Raw genomic sequence first — 13,428 nt, 5'->3', positions numbered from 1 at the left:
CTCTGGTTGTTAATCAGGTAAGTCTATGGTGGAGAGGTTGTATTTGTTGGTTCTCTCGGCTCACCTTATGTTTCTTTTGTCCCCTAGATGGTGGAATTCAGCGAAGAAAATGATGGAGGCTGCGTCGGATCGAAAAATGCTGTGAGGACTGGTGAGTATGGCACGGCGCTGCAGCTGGCGATGCGACACGTGTACAATAATGTCCTTTTCAAGTTCAAAGACGTGATGGATCTGGAATTCAGGTAAGGATTGAAATAATATCTGTGTTCTAATCTTTCCTTCTTTCTTCTCTTGCTAGGAGCTCTGGATTCGAGACGGGCGTGGCTGAAGACTGGATGCTGACTGCAGAAATGGTGAGCGTTGCGCTGCTGGATGCAGAATAACGCGAAGCATGTGCTGCTGTTCGGGCGTGGTTTAAATAGCCTCCAAAGTAGTTCCAGGTAAGAAGTCCCTAGAACCACACCCGAGTAAAAAAAATTCCCTGTAGTAAAATAGTCCCAACCTGGCCTCACGTTGGCTTGGATTCATTTGCAGCAAGGTCTGCATGAGCTAAGTAAAGTCTATGAGCCTGGCGCCTATGGCACCAGGACTGATTTCTATTATGAGCCTGGTGCCTAAGGCACCAGGACTGAACCCAGACAGCCCCCAGCCGGGGCTTCTGGGGTTTTATTAAATATCTGGATGCCTGCTCCTGGGGCCGATGGGCTTGATCCGGATGCCCGGGGGTAGGCATCATGACACCTGAAGAGTGTCCATGGAGACCTGTATCGCCTCCATTAGCGAGTCCAAAGTCACAGGGCTTCTTTCCTCCCCGATCAGGGCCCTCTAGTCTTTGATGCCTGTCTTTTACCTCTGCGTATTTCTCCATCCGCTGCTGGCTTTTGCCCATGGTACCCCAATTCCAATAGGGGTCCTTCCTCAGGTGCAAATCTGAAGGTCTGTCCTCCGCTGGCGGCCTCGTGCCTAGATCCACCTATGTCGCCTGAATCCTCCCTCAGGAGCCCATCTCCCCCTCAGCCGTCTCCAACCTCTGCCGATTCCACGCAGACCATTTAGCCTCAGCAAAGTCCTCCAATCTGCACTCCTTTCTTCTCCAGCAGTCCACGGTACCCGCTGTACTACTCAATCGGGGAGCAGTCTCTAAGGCCCTCTCCAAGCTCCACACTCAGCTGGGAGACCCCAAGAACCTCCCACCAGGAGAAAAAACAGAGATCAAGCTCTCTAGCCCCCGCCCCAGGGGCTTCTTCCACCTACTCTTCTGCCACCTCAAGGGGCCCGCTCCAAGCCCACAGCCAGGGGGAGTCACCGCTCCGTCTTGCTCGCCCTCACCGGCGGAGGGATAATGTCTCCCACAACCTCTGCGCCCTCTTACAGAGCCGGCACTGGGGCCCCCTTTCCTCCAGAGACGTGCAGTCTTCAATGTGGGCAGTACCCCCCACACGGGACCTACTGCGCGGGTCCCCGTTTGCCTCCTCCTCACGAGGTCATGCTTCACAGCCCGCACTGCGACAGCCACTCCCGTAGTCCGGGCTCTCCGTTCCAGCGAAGGGTCCTCTCCTCGCGGCGTCACTCAATCCTAATACTCCAGCCGCTGTACTGGCCAGCAGCTCCTCTCCATTTCCTCCCGGCCACTCCTCCGCAGGTACCAACCTCCAGCCCCCAGCCTTCCCAATGGTGACTCGCTCCACTGCCCGCCGCCCGATCCACGTCTCCTCGCACTTCGCCAGCAGGGTCCGTTCCCCCACCTCTGCCAGGGACACCTCTGTTTTCCCCAGGATCCTCGCCGCCACCGGAGAGCACCGCCCATTACCAGCACCCACGGGCTCCACACGGCTCTCCCACCTCACTGCCACAGCTCCGCAGGGGCCATTTTAGGCCACTTTTCCCGCTGAAGCGGCAGATATTTCGGCGTTGCGCACAGGTTTCACACAGCTCCACAACTCTTCTCAAGCGAACTATCCTTCACCCCGGCACTTCAACTCCGTTCCTCAATGTTTCCTACGGCATCCATGGGGAATATATACAGGATTTCATGTGGATTTCGGCGGCTGCACGGGAGCTCCCGAAATTCACCTGCACATGGAACGGCAGTTGGCCACGCCCCGCACAGGGTTTAGCTTTACCCGTTGCATGACCACTTTGATCTCAAAATTCCCTTTTCACAGTTGGCAACCAGTTGGATACTTAACCGAGACCTTCGAGTGAGCACGCACATGGTGCCGGACCACTCTGTCTACGGTACCTTTCTTGGCCTCCAAAGTTCAGTCACTCTGGTTTTCAATTATATTTGTGTCGCTCGTCGCATATGTTTCACGCACTGTTCTCTTTAGATTTCTTCATACAATGTTGCTGCTTGCAACCTTGGTTCACAGGCTGGTCTGGTATCAGTCTCTCTGACTCACCGGCTGTGCTGTCTTTACTGGCGCTGTTTTGTTGTAGGACCCAAGGACAGTACCACAGCGGTAAACGCTCCTCCCCGCCTTGGTTATCGACGCAGGAGAGCCCCAGGTACCTCCGGCACACAATGCAGGTTTCTTCAGCTTTAGTCCCCGGTCTTAGGTTTCTTATTTTCCAAGGTTCACGAAAGTAACGGTCTGAAAAGGTCAAGGGCACTTCCCTCCTTGCAACCCGCCGTCTTTCTCCTCGTATTAAACTGCCATCTTGGAACTGCTGTTTCCTCATGTGCTTTGCCTTGCTCAGAGTGTGCTTTTTGGTGTGCGTCAGGTGTAGGGCTCTGGTGTTAGTCCGTTTTCGCTCACGGAGAGCTGTCCGTGAGAAAGTGTTTATGTCGGGGAAGGGGGGCGGAGGGTTGAGTTCCTAAGTATCCTCCCTGGTAGGATGGGGAAAAGATGTTACAGGGAAGGGGATACCACGTCTCACCATCCAATGTCCCACTCACTGAAGACCCCTCATCCAGGTGATCCTCCAGCACTGGCCCACCCCCTGGAACTGGATCCAAAAACAATGGCCATATCCGGGCCACCTGGATGACCAATGACCGATCCCCGGGGACTAGCGGGTGAGATACCTTCAGGTTTCTCACTTAGCAGTGAAGAAGAGGATGCAGCACAAGGCCCCCACGATGCAGCAGCAGACCCGGTCACTGGATTCTTGGTCATGCAGATGAAAGAAGGGAAACTGAGAGGATCTCACAGCAGCAGTCAAGTGAAGAAGCTCCCTGCAATGGATTCTTCTCAGTTCTGTGATTTCTGTCCATTTTGGGAAGCACCAGTGAAGAGCATTTACTGCTCGGTATATTCGTCTCGCTATCTTGGTGCCAGCACTCTGGTGAGGGGTCTTCAAGAAGTGGAATCTTTCTACTGGAGATCCGATGGAGTCAACCAAATTTCAGGAGGATTCAATCATCGGAAGACTATGCACTGCACCATGGCCACAGGTCCCTGGGTATTGGTAGTTAGCAGCCCGTGAAAGTCACGGCTCGTCATGGTATGGCTCAAAATGCAGGTTGTCTCAGGACTGATTGGTCCTACCAGTCTTAAGGGGAGAGGCGTCCTATTTGGAATTCTCCTGATGCCTGGAAGAAGGGGTTGAGCAGCTGCAGTAACTCGAGGGCATCTCTGGTCATCTGGAAGTAGCTTCTTCCTCATTGGTTCTTCGGTTCCAGGGGGTCAGCTTGTCTTCAGCATCAGGATCCATGCCTTTTATGCAGGAACCCAGCCAACCGGCATCCATGCACCATTCAAACTATGGGGCTGGTACCTGGCAGACACAACAGAAGACAAAGAAAAGTTTTGTTTCAGAGTCCTCACCCTTTTCCTGTCCTCATAGATACACTTGGGCATTGGTGGGCTTCACAAAGGAATCCCACCGACGACAAAAGTCAAACCGGGACCTCTGCCACCCAGCACAGCAGACCAAGACTGGACAAGCAAATAAGGAATGGCAAAAAAAGTCACCATTTTAGGTCAGTGTTGACCCTACTGTGCACTAACATGACTGGGAGTACAGCCTGGAAGTAAAAATGGCACCAATGTAGGTAGTATAAAACCACTGCCACCAGCCATTCAGGTTAGCCTGTCCCTGTAACCAAAAAGTTACAGAAGTAGGGAGAAAGGGCTGTGTAGCCCCTCAGCACTCCACATAAGGTGGTGTGTGCTGATCTCACAATAGGAAAATGTAGGAAGGATACAATTATCCCACTATAATAGAAAATAGAAAGGGATGCCCAAAGGGCTCAGAGCAACACTGCAGAGTTCTATGTGAAGCAAAAGTCAAGACAGATGCCATAAAACGTGGAGGAAATTTCTCCAAGAAAGTTACAAAAGGAAATACAAAAGTATCCCAAAAGATAGGGTAAAAGATTCCCACTACTCAAGGGCGGGGGGGGGGGTTGAGCGTGGAGGGGGGTACAGAACAAAAATCCTGAATATCAGTGTTTGATTAGGTATACCATAGGGTCTGGGGGCATACTACGAGCTCACCGTTCCAGCTCCCTGGGCCCAATAAACACCCTCCCCTCCACCCCCCCCTGTGTACAGATGGAGGACTCTGTCAACGGCAAGTTAGAACTGTTTGATTACACAAGCAGACAGGGATCACACAGGACATTTGAAATCTCCAGGACTCGCCGCTCCTGAGCCCGTGTTGGAACATTGTGTTCAATTTCTGCGTTGCAACATGGGGCTGTTCCCCAAAAACCGACAAGAAGACAGAATCGGGTAGTTGGGGTGGTACTTATTATGCATGACACCAATAGGTACTACTCTATCGGTCCTTACATGTCTGGTGGCTTGCCTGCCCCTTCCTCAAGAAACTATGTATTACATTGTTGCAGGGTCGCAGGATTACTATTGGCCCTTGCCATCTGCCATCCACCCCTGGAAGTCAGTTCCCTGATTGGCTGGAGCTGGTCTCCCCAGGCCTGGGACCTAGCTCTGTTCTCAGCGCTCTGTGCACCTTCTCAAGGTGATGAGAAAGACTGTGTTCCCAATGAAACCGTTAGTGCTGGCACTTTTGCCTGCGAGAGTCCCCTCAGCGTTGCAACATTGTTAAAGAATCCATGTTTCACTTCAGGTCTGTGTTGCTGAGAACCGTTCGTCTTCCCACCGCGGGTGCATGACCATTGTCTGGCTCGGACCCATCACGTGGAAGAGGACCGCGAAATTGAGCTCTCTGGTCTGCGATTTATGAGGATTTATCCTGCTCTGCTGTAGATTGCTCCGTGTTTCTTAGCTCCGGAATGTGCTGTTTGTCGGGCTGTGAGCCCTGGCCTGCTGTTCTGTGCCACCTAGGTCTACTTTTCTTAGTCTCTCGTCCTGTGGCTTGTGGCCTTGTGTAACCTCATTATAGTTCTACTATGATTTCTATATATCTATACCGTGCTATGTTTCCTAAAGGTTAGTAGGATTGCATTCTTCCAGGCTTCTTATACAATCCTGTAGTTCCATAGAGTTAGTTACGATAAGCGTCTGCAAGCTTGCTCTGCATCTCCTCTTTTGCCTTGTATCTGTCCTCTATCTACAGAACTATGTAAGCATGTTCTTCGTGTGAGCATATGTGTGTCCGTGTAAGTTCGTGCATGGCTGCGAGTTTACTTCATGACTGACTTTGCTATGTCAGGGTGTCACTAATGACGTCAGCACAATGGTTTTCTGTTGTTAGTCAATCTGATCCAACGAGGCATTTGGATCCATGATCAAGGTAGCAGCACCTGTATCCATAAGGACGTTGACTGGATCTGGTTTGAATGGCTGTCTAAGAGAATACCTGTTCGCAAATGTGGATGTCACTGGCACTCCTGGGAGCTGTCCAAACAGTGATTTGCTTCATGCGTTCTTGACTCTTCAGGCTGTCCTGTTGATGGGGGTGATGAGGGGCATTCCAGATACCCTCTCTTCACCAGCAAAAAGGGCTGGGGGACTCGCATGTAGAGGAGATTGTGCATGCAAATGAAAATCTACCCAACATCGTTCTAGGCATGATGTTTGCTGCGATTTTTCTACATATAAACCGCACTGTCACTAGACACAGTTTGCACATTACCTAGTCTGTTCGTTTGACCACTTGGTGTGGAATGGATGCATTGGTGAGTATGTGATTTCTTCTTTGGACCTTTGCATCTAATTATTGGATAGATATGTCATTTTTTTGGACTTGCCTTATTCATTTATTTCTTGTTCTCTTTTTTCTATAGACTGATTTCGATACCGCTTAAATGAGATGCACGGCTAATAGGGAGTTCTCCCTATATTTGATTGAAAACACTTTTATTCCTTTATTTTTTTGATATGTACATTGGATGCATATATTTCATCATCATGTAATATGTTATTTACTTATCCCTCAGCCTCATAACTGATTTAATTGAGATACTGATTCAGGCATTTCCTTTTGTACATTTATTACAAATGAATTGACTGGTAATCATGAGACTTGATATTTGCTTACAAATTCTTTAGCAGACTATTTGAGAACTATTTTCAGTTGAACATTTGTAAATAACACATTTATTTTGAGGATTGTCTAATGAGATGTAATATTTATCACATTAAGATAAGTGATACGTGAGATAGACCCCATTTTAAAACGGATTATTTCTTTTAATCTCATTAGTTAAATACATTTCTCCTGATGAAGGGACTTTGCCCCTGAAACGCGTTGAGTTCGAAGTGAATAAACCTGAAATATTTTCTACACCATTCTGGAGAGGCAAAGTCTTGTTTGAATTGGCCATAATAATTTCTCTTAATTTTCCCTTTCCTCCTGCCTCCCTTCACCCTTCAATAAACGATAAACTCTTTTTACCCTTAAACAATTAAAACCTTTGGCCTTTTAATGCTTTGTTAAGTATCAATTGAGTGTTCTATATAAAATGTTCCAGAGCAATAGTAAACACAACCTTTATTTTTTGCTTAACAGGTAGTGAATCGAGGTGATCCATATCCACAGGAGGTGGGTGCTACAGTCCAAAGAGTTATGGAGAAGCTTGGCAATTGTAATCCATACAGGCTAGTGTGGCAATCTAAGGTACGTGATATTGGAAACCTTTTTTGGAATTTATTTTGTATGAGTCAGGAAGCACAGATAGGCACACAATACGTTTGCATTGGGGATGTAGTACCTGTTTACACATATTTACCAGTGACCTGCAGTATTGTCTCAAACCAATGTCCTCAGTATTAAGTGATTGTCAATGAAATGAGCTACTATATGGTATCTGACTCTCCTACAGCCATAGGTGCTAAGTTACCTATCCCTGGTGCTTAATAGTGATATGAAGCACCGGACTGTGGCCGGTAATGCATGGTAACACATTCATTGATCTGCAAGCCTGCACAGCCTTTACCTTTTCCGGCTCCCCACCGGTACCCCACCCCCTTTTTCTCAGTTTGTCTCAACTTTTGTTACCACGATAGGACCTAGGCAGAGCTCTGCAGGCTCTTCTACTGCCACACATACGTGAGTGTGGTTTTATTAGATTTACCTTTTGTAATTTTTATTTAATATTGCTTACAAGACACACCTAGACAGTATACACATAAATAAAAAATATCACAGCTTGTGGAAACAAACAAACAAAAATGTTCTGAATAATGGCTATTGCAACCAAAAATGTGATGGGTGGAAGGTTTGTAATTAAATGAAACCGCTGGCATAGCTCTGGGAAACCTGCCACACCATTGCTTTTTTAGCCCCTCTGCACCATTGGAAAAGGGGTCCAGCCATATGCTAATTAGTCACTTGCTGCCACCAACTGGGGCAGTCCAGAACTGCTAGGCCACGTCCCCTCTACATGCAAACAAATGCAACCCCAGACTTGTTTCTGCCTGAAGGATTGCTCCGAGCAATTTAGAGGTGAAGGTTAATTCCAAAACTTCCAGCCATCACCTCTTCTGTTTTGTTTGACTAATAGCTATTAAACAGTAGAATTAAACAAAACATCAGGAATAAGCAATAAAACAAATGCATTTAGTCACTATAAAGAAGGTAGTCACAAGAACATATTTTAGTCATTGTCTTCCGCTACAAGACTGGAAGATGTAAGACTGAACTACTATAAACAAAACCTGGCACTGATGTCCTGCAGTGTCTGCTGTAATGGTAACAACATTAGCACCCTTGGCGGGGAGCCGGATAATCAGGAGGCAAGGAACGTGGGCTGAAACTGGTGATCTCCGCCCTCGTTCCAAGCCGCCTAATGGCACATGCCAACTCCACCCCTCGCCGTCCTCTGCTCCCTTTTTTTTTCTTTTTTACCTCTTACCTCATTGCAATGGCAGCACTCGCTGCTTCAGCAGCAGCTCTGCTCCGGCTGGCTGCCATGGAAAGGGAAGAGGGGCTCTCTATGGAGCCCCGCCTTCCCGTTCCCTGGCTGCCATTTTTAAACAGTATTTTCTTCCCATGAACGGGATGCCGCAAGCCGACCAGTTCACAGAAAGAAAATACTTTATATTGGGCTCGTCCCAGCCCTTGGGATGGGTGTTAATAGCTTTTACAACCCATTCCAAGGGCTGTTATGGGTGGGGACGTCCTGGTGCCCTTGTTAAACGCTGTCGGTTTACTTGGGCCCTTTAATACGGGCTGCTGAGCCGTTACCACCTGTTCCAGCCATTGGAACGGGTTGTTAACGCCATATTCAATCCCCACACATTCCACCTGACCAATACAAGAGAAATTGTAAAAGTTTCCTTATGTCTTGATACCATCAATAATGCAATAAATCACCCTGTTCACTACTAATGCCACTGCACCCCAAAAATCACAATAAGCTATGATCAAGTTTAGAAACATTCACCCCAAATGCAGCCCTCTGGCAAATCCCCACTCTCCACTGCTCACCCATAATTAGCAGAGTAATCCTCCCATTTCCCCCACCCCCAAACAACACCATGAAAAAAGAAACATAATAGAGAGCTGGCCACTACCATAGTGTGCTAGAACTCAAAAGCTCCTGTGAGATGCACATGCTGGCTGGCCGCGTTGGGCATTCTTACAGTCTTGAACAGACAAATGCACTGATCACGTGCAAACGGTAGTAATATTGGCAACAATTCCCCGAAAGTGTAATATATGATCCATTTGCAGTCCTATAAAGGAAATAAGGATTGAGCTGAATGGCGAGTCTTGGAAACAACTGCATTGGGAAAAACTGGAGCAACACCCAAGAGTATGTTCTGGGTGCTTCACCACCACTCTATTCAGTCATAATATTCATTTAATCAACTTTATTTTGGGTGATTTATCACATAAAGCTGCAATGACAAGTTCAAAATCCATAAACCGAAAAATGAGGATGCATAATAATGCTAACATGTAGCACATATAAGTTACAAATTATCTAATGATAGAGCGTAATATACATATTATACAAACTGCAGCTAATTAAAATCTACATAAACTGAAACAGATCTGAGGATCTTTACCTTGCATGGGATTCAAGAAGACCGGCCTACATTGTCTAACATTCACAATAAATGAAGCAGATAATTGTTCCATGGACCAGATATAACAAATGGCCATTCGGTTCTAGGGAAATCACAAAAATACATTGAGATAAATCTGCATCTATTGACCATGTGGTAACATTAATAGCTACAGGGAGCTGATATAGACACAGCTTCGTAATCAAAAACCTAGCTTGTTAAATACGAACCAAAGTGAAATATTTAACAGTACTTCCCTTGTCATTTATAAAAGGTAAATACATCTGTACTACTGGTTTAGATTGTATAGACTGAAAAATGTATCCCTACTGTAAGGGTGCAGAAGTAGGAGTCTGACACACTGGTGGCATGTTTGTTGGTGAAGACTTTTATGTATATAAAAGTAAAAGAAAGGAAAGGAAAAACCTATCTCGCTCTATTTCTATGAGGGGTTACCCTACCTCAACAAAAATACTAAGGACTCCGTTGGGATGTCTAGAAAAGTAAAATGCCCACCGTCCTGTGTCCAAATATATTTCTGTCCCTTACGCTCTAAACCAACTAAGGAAAAATGGGCGGTCTTCTTGAGCCAGAAGGTGGCTTCTCTGTTCTGGATACAGATTTTAAATGGTCAGTTCTTGATGAGAAAACATAATGAGTCTCTAACTTTAAAGTTAATGATCCTAAATGCTCTTCCAAACGTATACCAAACTAAGTTCCCAAGTATCGAGGGGATTCCCTTCCCCAGCTCACAAATGTAGTATTATGTATGGTACACTATCCTGCCAGGCTTGACAGTAGATCTTCTTTCCACAAGAAAATAGTTCCCAAGCAACAGGAGGAGCCTCCCGCCCCCACTCCCTTCTCCAGCATACAAACGTAGTGCCATGTCTGGTTCACTAGCCTGCCAGGCATAACTATAGATCTTAGAATTCCAGAAAATGTCTCTTCTATTGGCAATGTGTCCTCCACTTGTTATTTAGCTTCTTGCACCTCTTTCGAATGGATTGTGTCCTCCCACGTATTCCTCATCTTATGATATTTCCATATCCAGCTTCAGCTGCTTTGGAAATTATTTTCCAGCAGAGGGCGCTGCGCGTTGTCAGTCCACTCGATGTCCCTCGGAGGCCACTGTCTCGATGTCATCGATGGTATAAAGCGTGCGCTGCGACCATTGGCTTCAGTTCAGTTTTTCCACAAAAGTTATTGCTTAGATTACGGTACGCTTCGGTTCCCTATCGAGAATCTTAGAGTATATTTCTTGAAAATGGCATTATCATTGCGTCTTCAACACAGAGATTGGAGTTTAAGAAGTGCCAAGATTGTGGGGCGAAGATGTCCCTTACGTACCCCCATCGGGTGTGTCTGTGGTGCCTTGGTTCCTCTCACACTACCTTCGACTGTAAGACCTGCCTATCGATGAGAGCGAAAGCCCTGAAAGAGCGAAGAGGAAAATTACCGGCAGGTAGGTCAAAATCCCCTTTGACGACCCTGTCGAAAAACGTGCCCTCAGACAAGTCGAGAAATATTTCTCCTTGTCGTAAAAAGACCGAGATCAAGATCAAGCAGTGGTCTTCACCACTCGTCATCTTCACAACGTTCGAGGAAAAGGCACCATAGGTCGCCTTTTTCGTCATCTAGTTCCTCCCCAGAACGGGTTAAATGCCCAACGAAATCAGCCTCCCCAGCTGAGTGGGACAAGTTCAGAATAGAAATGATGCAAGTTTTCAAGAATGCGGCCTTGACCGCCTCAAACTTATGAAAGTCATACCCAGGTCGAAGAACTCAACAGGATAAGGGCCAAACCTGTGTGCCCTCGGGCCCGGAAGGCAAAGAAAAGTCTCCTGGAAAGCGGTCAAAGATTCCTCGAGTCGATATGAATCTTCCTTGAGGAAGAACTCATCGGTGCTGAAAGACTCATCGTACCATGACAGGTCCTCAACGCCTCGTCCTCGACGCGAAAGCGTCCAAGCCATCAACCGGGTTGAAGATTTTGGCACCACCATCAACTCCATTGAGGATCATAGAGAAGGTGTATACACCATTACCAAGAAAGGACTTCTTTGAGTCATTTTCTTAGATTTATGAGGAAGCGGAACATTCTTTCGGATGATTCACAACTTTAAGTATGGAACACCTGGGGTCCTTGAGCCCTTGATCTCGGATGAATTGACGATAAAAAACGGTCAGGAGTCCCTGCAAAATGTAAGGGGACTAGATACGTCCCCAGAATGAGAGTTTGGGAGACGGACCCTACTGACCATGCTGAAGGGTCTTATAAACATTTAATGTCCAGGGTAGTAGAATATATGTGGTAGAAAAGGCCCACACAAATATACGAACAGGATGATCTGACTGACATCCTAGATAAAGGACCCCAGGAGGATCCTATTCTTCCTTTTCATGTGGCATTGCAAAGGAGAGAGAGTGCAAATTGGGAGACGCCAGAATTGATTCCGGCAGTGAATAAAGAATTAACATCAAAATACAGGGCATCCAGTAGTGACCCTAGTTATTTGACAAAGCATCCCGCTCCTGAAAGTTTAGCGTTACAAGCTGCCACATCAGCCTCTAAACAGAACGCATACCTGACTATTCCCCCAGACAGAGATGACGAGCATTAAGACACTTGGGCTAAGAAAAGTTTTCTCTGTGGGAAGTATGGCCCTAAAGTCATCAAATGCTACGTGCATGTTGGCCAGATTCACTCGCACTATTTGGGAATGTGTAGCAATGGCGGCTGGTCATATCCCCGAAGGGGAGGAAAGAGACAGATTTTGAAATCTAGTCATGGATGGGAAAGATGCAATGGGTGAATCCCTCCAGACAGGTCTTGACACTGCTGACTGCATCAGCAGGTCCATGACGGCTAGTGCAGTTATGCACAGATCTGCCTGGTTAAAGTCTGGTTTCCAGATGTGCAATCCAGATTGCTTAACATGCCCTTTGATGTAACACACTTATTTGGTAACTAGGTTGACAAGAGGCTGGAGAAATTGCAGACCTCTAAGGCAGCAAAGTCCCTTGGTGCTGCTATTAGACGCACACTAAACCGCCCCACCGGCACCCACTGGAGGGGGTAGGTCCTTTCGCTTTTACTCTTCAGTTGGAAGGGGCCTGTCCAATCAAAGAGGTCAGAAAAGATTTCCTCATGGTGGACGGGGAAGAGGTACTGGAACCACCCAGGCAGCGGCTGCTTTACCATCAGCCACTGCTACAGACGCATCAAAACCTCTGAGTCTTAGTTCACAAGTCCCCAGTAGGAGGCAGACTCTCATTGCATCTGAAACAATGGCAGGGCATTACTTTAGATGCATGGGCATTGGAAACAGTTGCCCTGGGTTGCTGCCTTCCATTTCTAAAAAAGCCTCCGTCATCCATGGGGGAACAGCTCTTTGAAAGTTCCAGCTCCGCTCCTTATGCAGGAAATCTTAACCCTGCTAGAGAAAGGTGCTATAGAACGAGTACCCGTAGCGGAGAGGGACAAAGGTTGGTACTCCCTGTACTTTTCTAATTTCAAAAAAGGACAGAGGATTGAGACCCATCTTGGACTTAAGAGACTTGAACAAGTTCCTCAGGAAGGACAAGTTCAAGATGGATACCCTTTCTCAGATCCTGCAGGCCTTCCAGCTTCACGACTGGATGGTATTGTTGGACCCTCAGGTCCAATGGGCGCCGCAGTGATCACATAGATCCGTCCCATGCCCCTTTTATATTGGGAATGGGTCCTCGACCCCTGGTTGTAGCTTCCTGCTTCTCTTTCTCTTATGTGGGTCACAGAACCCTCCGGGCTTTCTCAGGATTCCCTGACTACTTCTGTAGCTTGTTTCTCCTTTGTATTGGGCCCAGACCCCTTTATATTATCTCTGGATTGCCCTGACTTGGTTTGGGCCCCTTGGCTGTTTGCTTTTTTGAACTTGTGTTGGTCCCAGTCCCTGGTGTACTACTTTTGCAGGCCCCTGCCACTGCTTCACCCAATGTCCAATTAAACACACCTGGTGTACTCTCCTGCCAGGTACTGTCCAAAAATACGATGTCCAATAAA

General features: G+C 47.1%; 1 protein-coding gene across 1 annotated transcript in view; it reads left to right on the top strand.

Annotated features, from left to right (window-relative positions):
- The window catches only part of FECH (ferrochelatase), a 304,793-nt gene that overhangs the window by 212,692 nt on the left and 78,673 nt on the right, over positions 1 to 13,428 (top strand). The window contains exon 8 of the mRNA XM_069627038.1: positions 6,880 to 6,987. Coding sequence (XP_069483139.1) covers positions 6,880 to 6,987 — 108 coding nt within the window. The remainder of the gene's footprint in view (positions 1 to 6,879; positions 6,988 to 13,428) is intronic.

This window comes from Ambystoma mexicanum, chromosome 6p (assembly GCF_040938575.1).
Source record: "Ambystoma mexicanum isolate Mex_15411 chromosome 6p, UKY_AmexF1_1, whole genome shotgun sequence".
NCBI classification, from domain to species: domain Eukaryota; kingdom Metazoa; phylum Chordata; class Amphibia; order Caudata; family Ambystomatidae; genus Ambystoma; species Ambystoma mexicanum.
The sequence above is the reverse complement of the archived record's forward strand: the minus strand, read 5'-3'. Positions and strand labels throughout refer to the sequence as shown.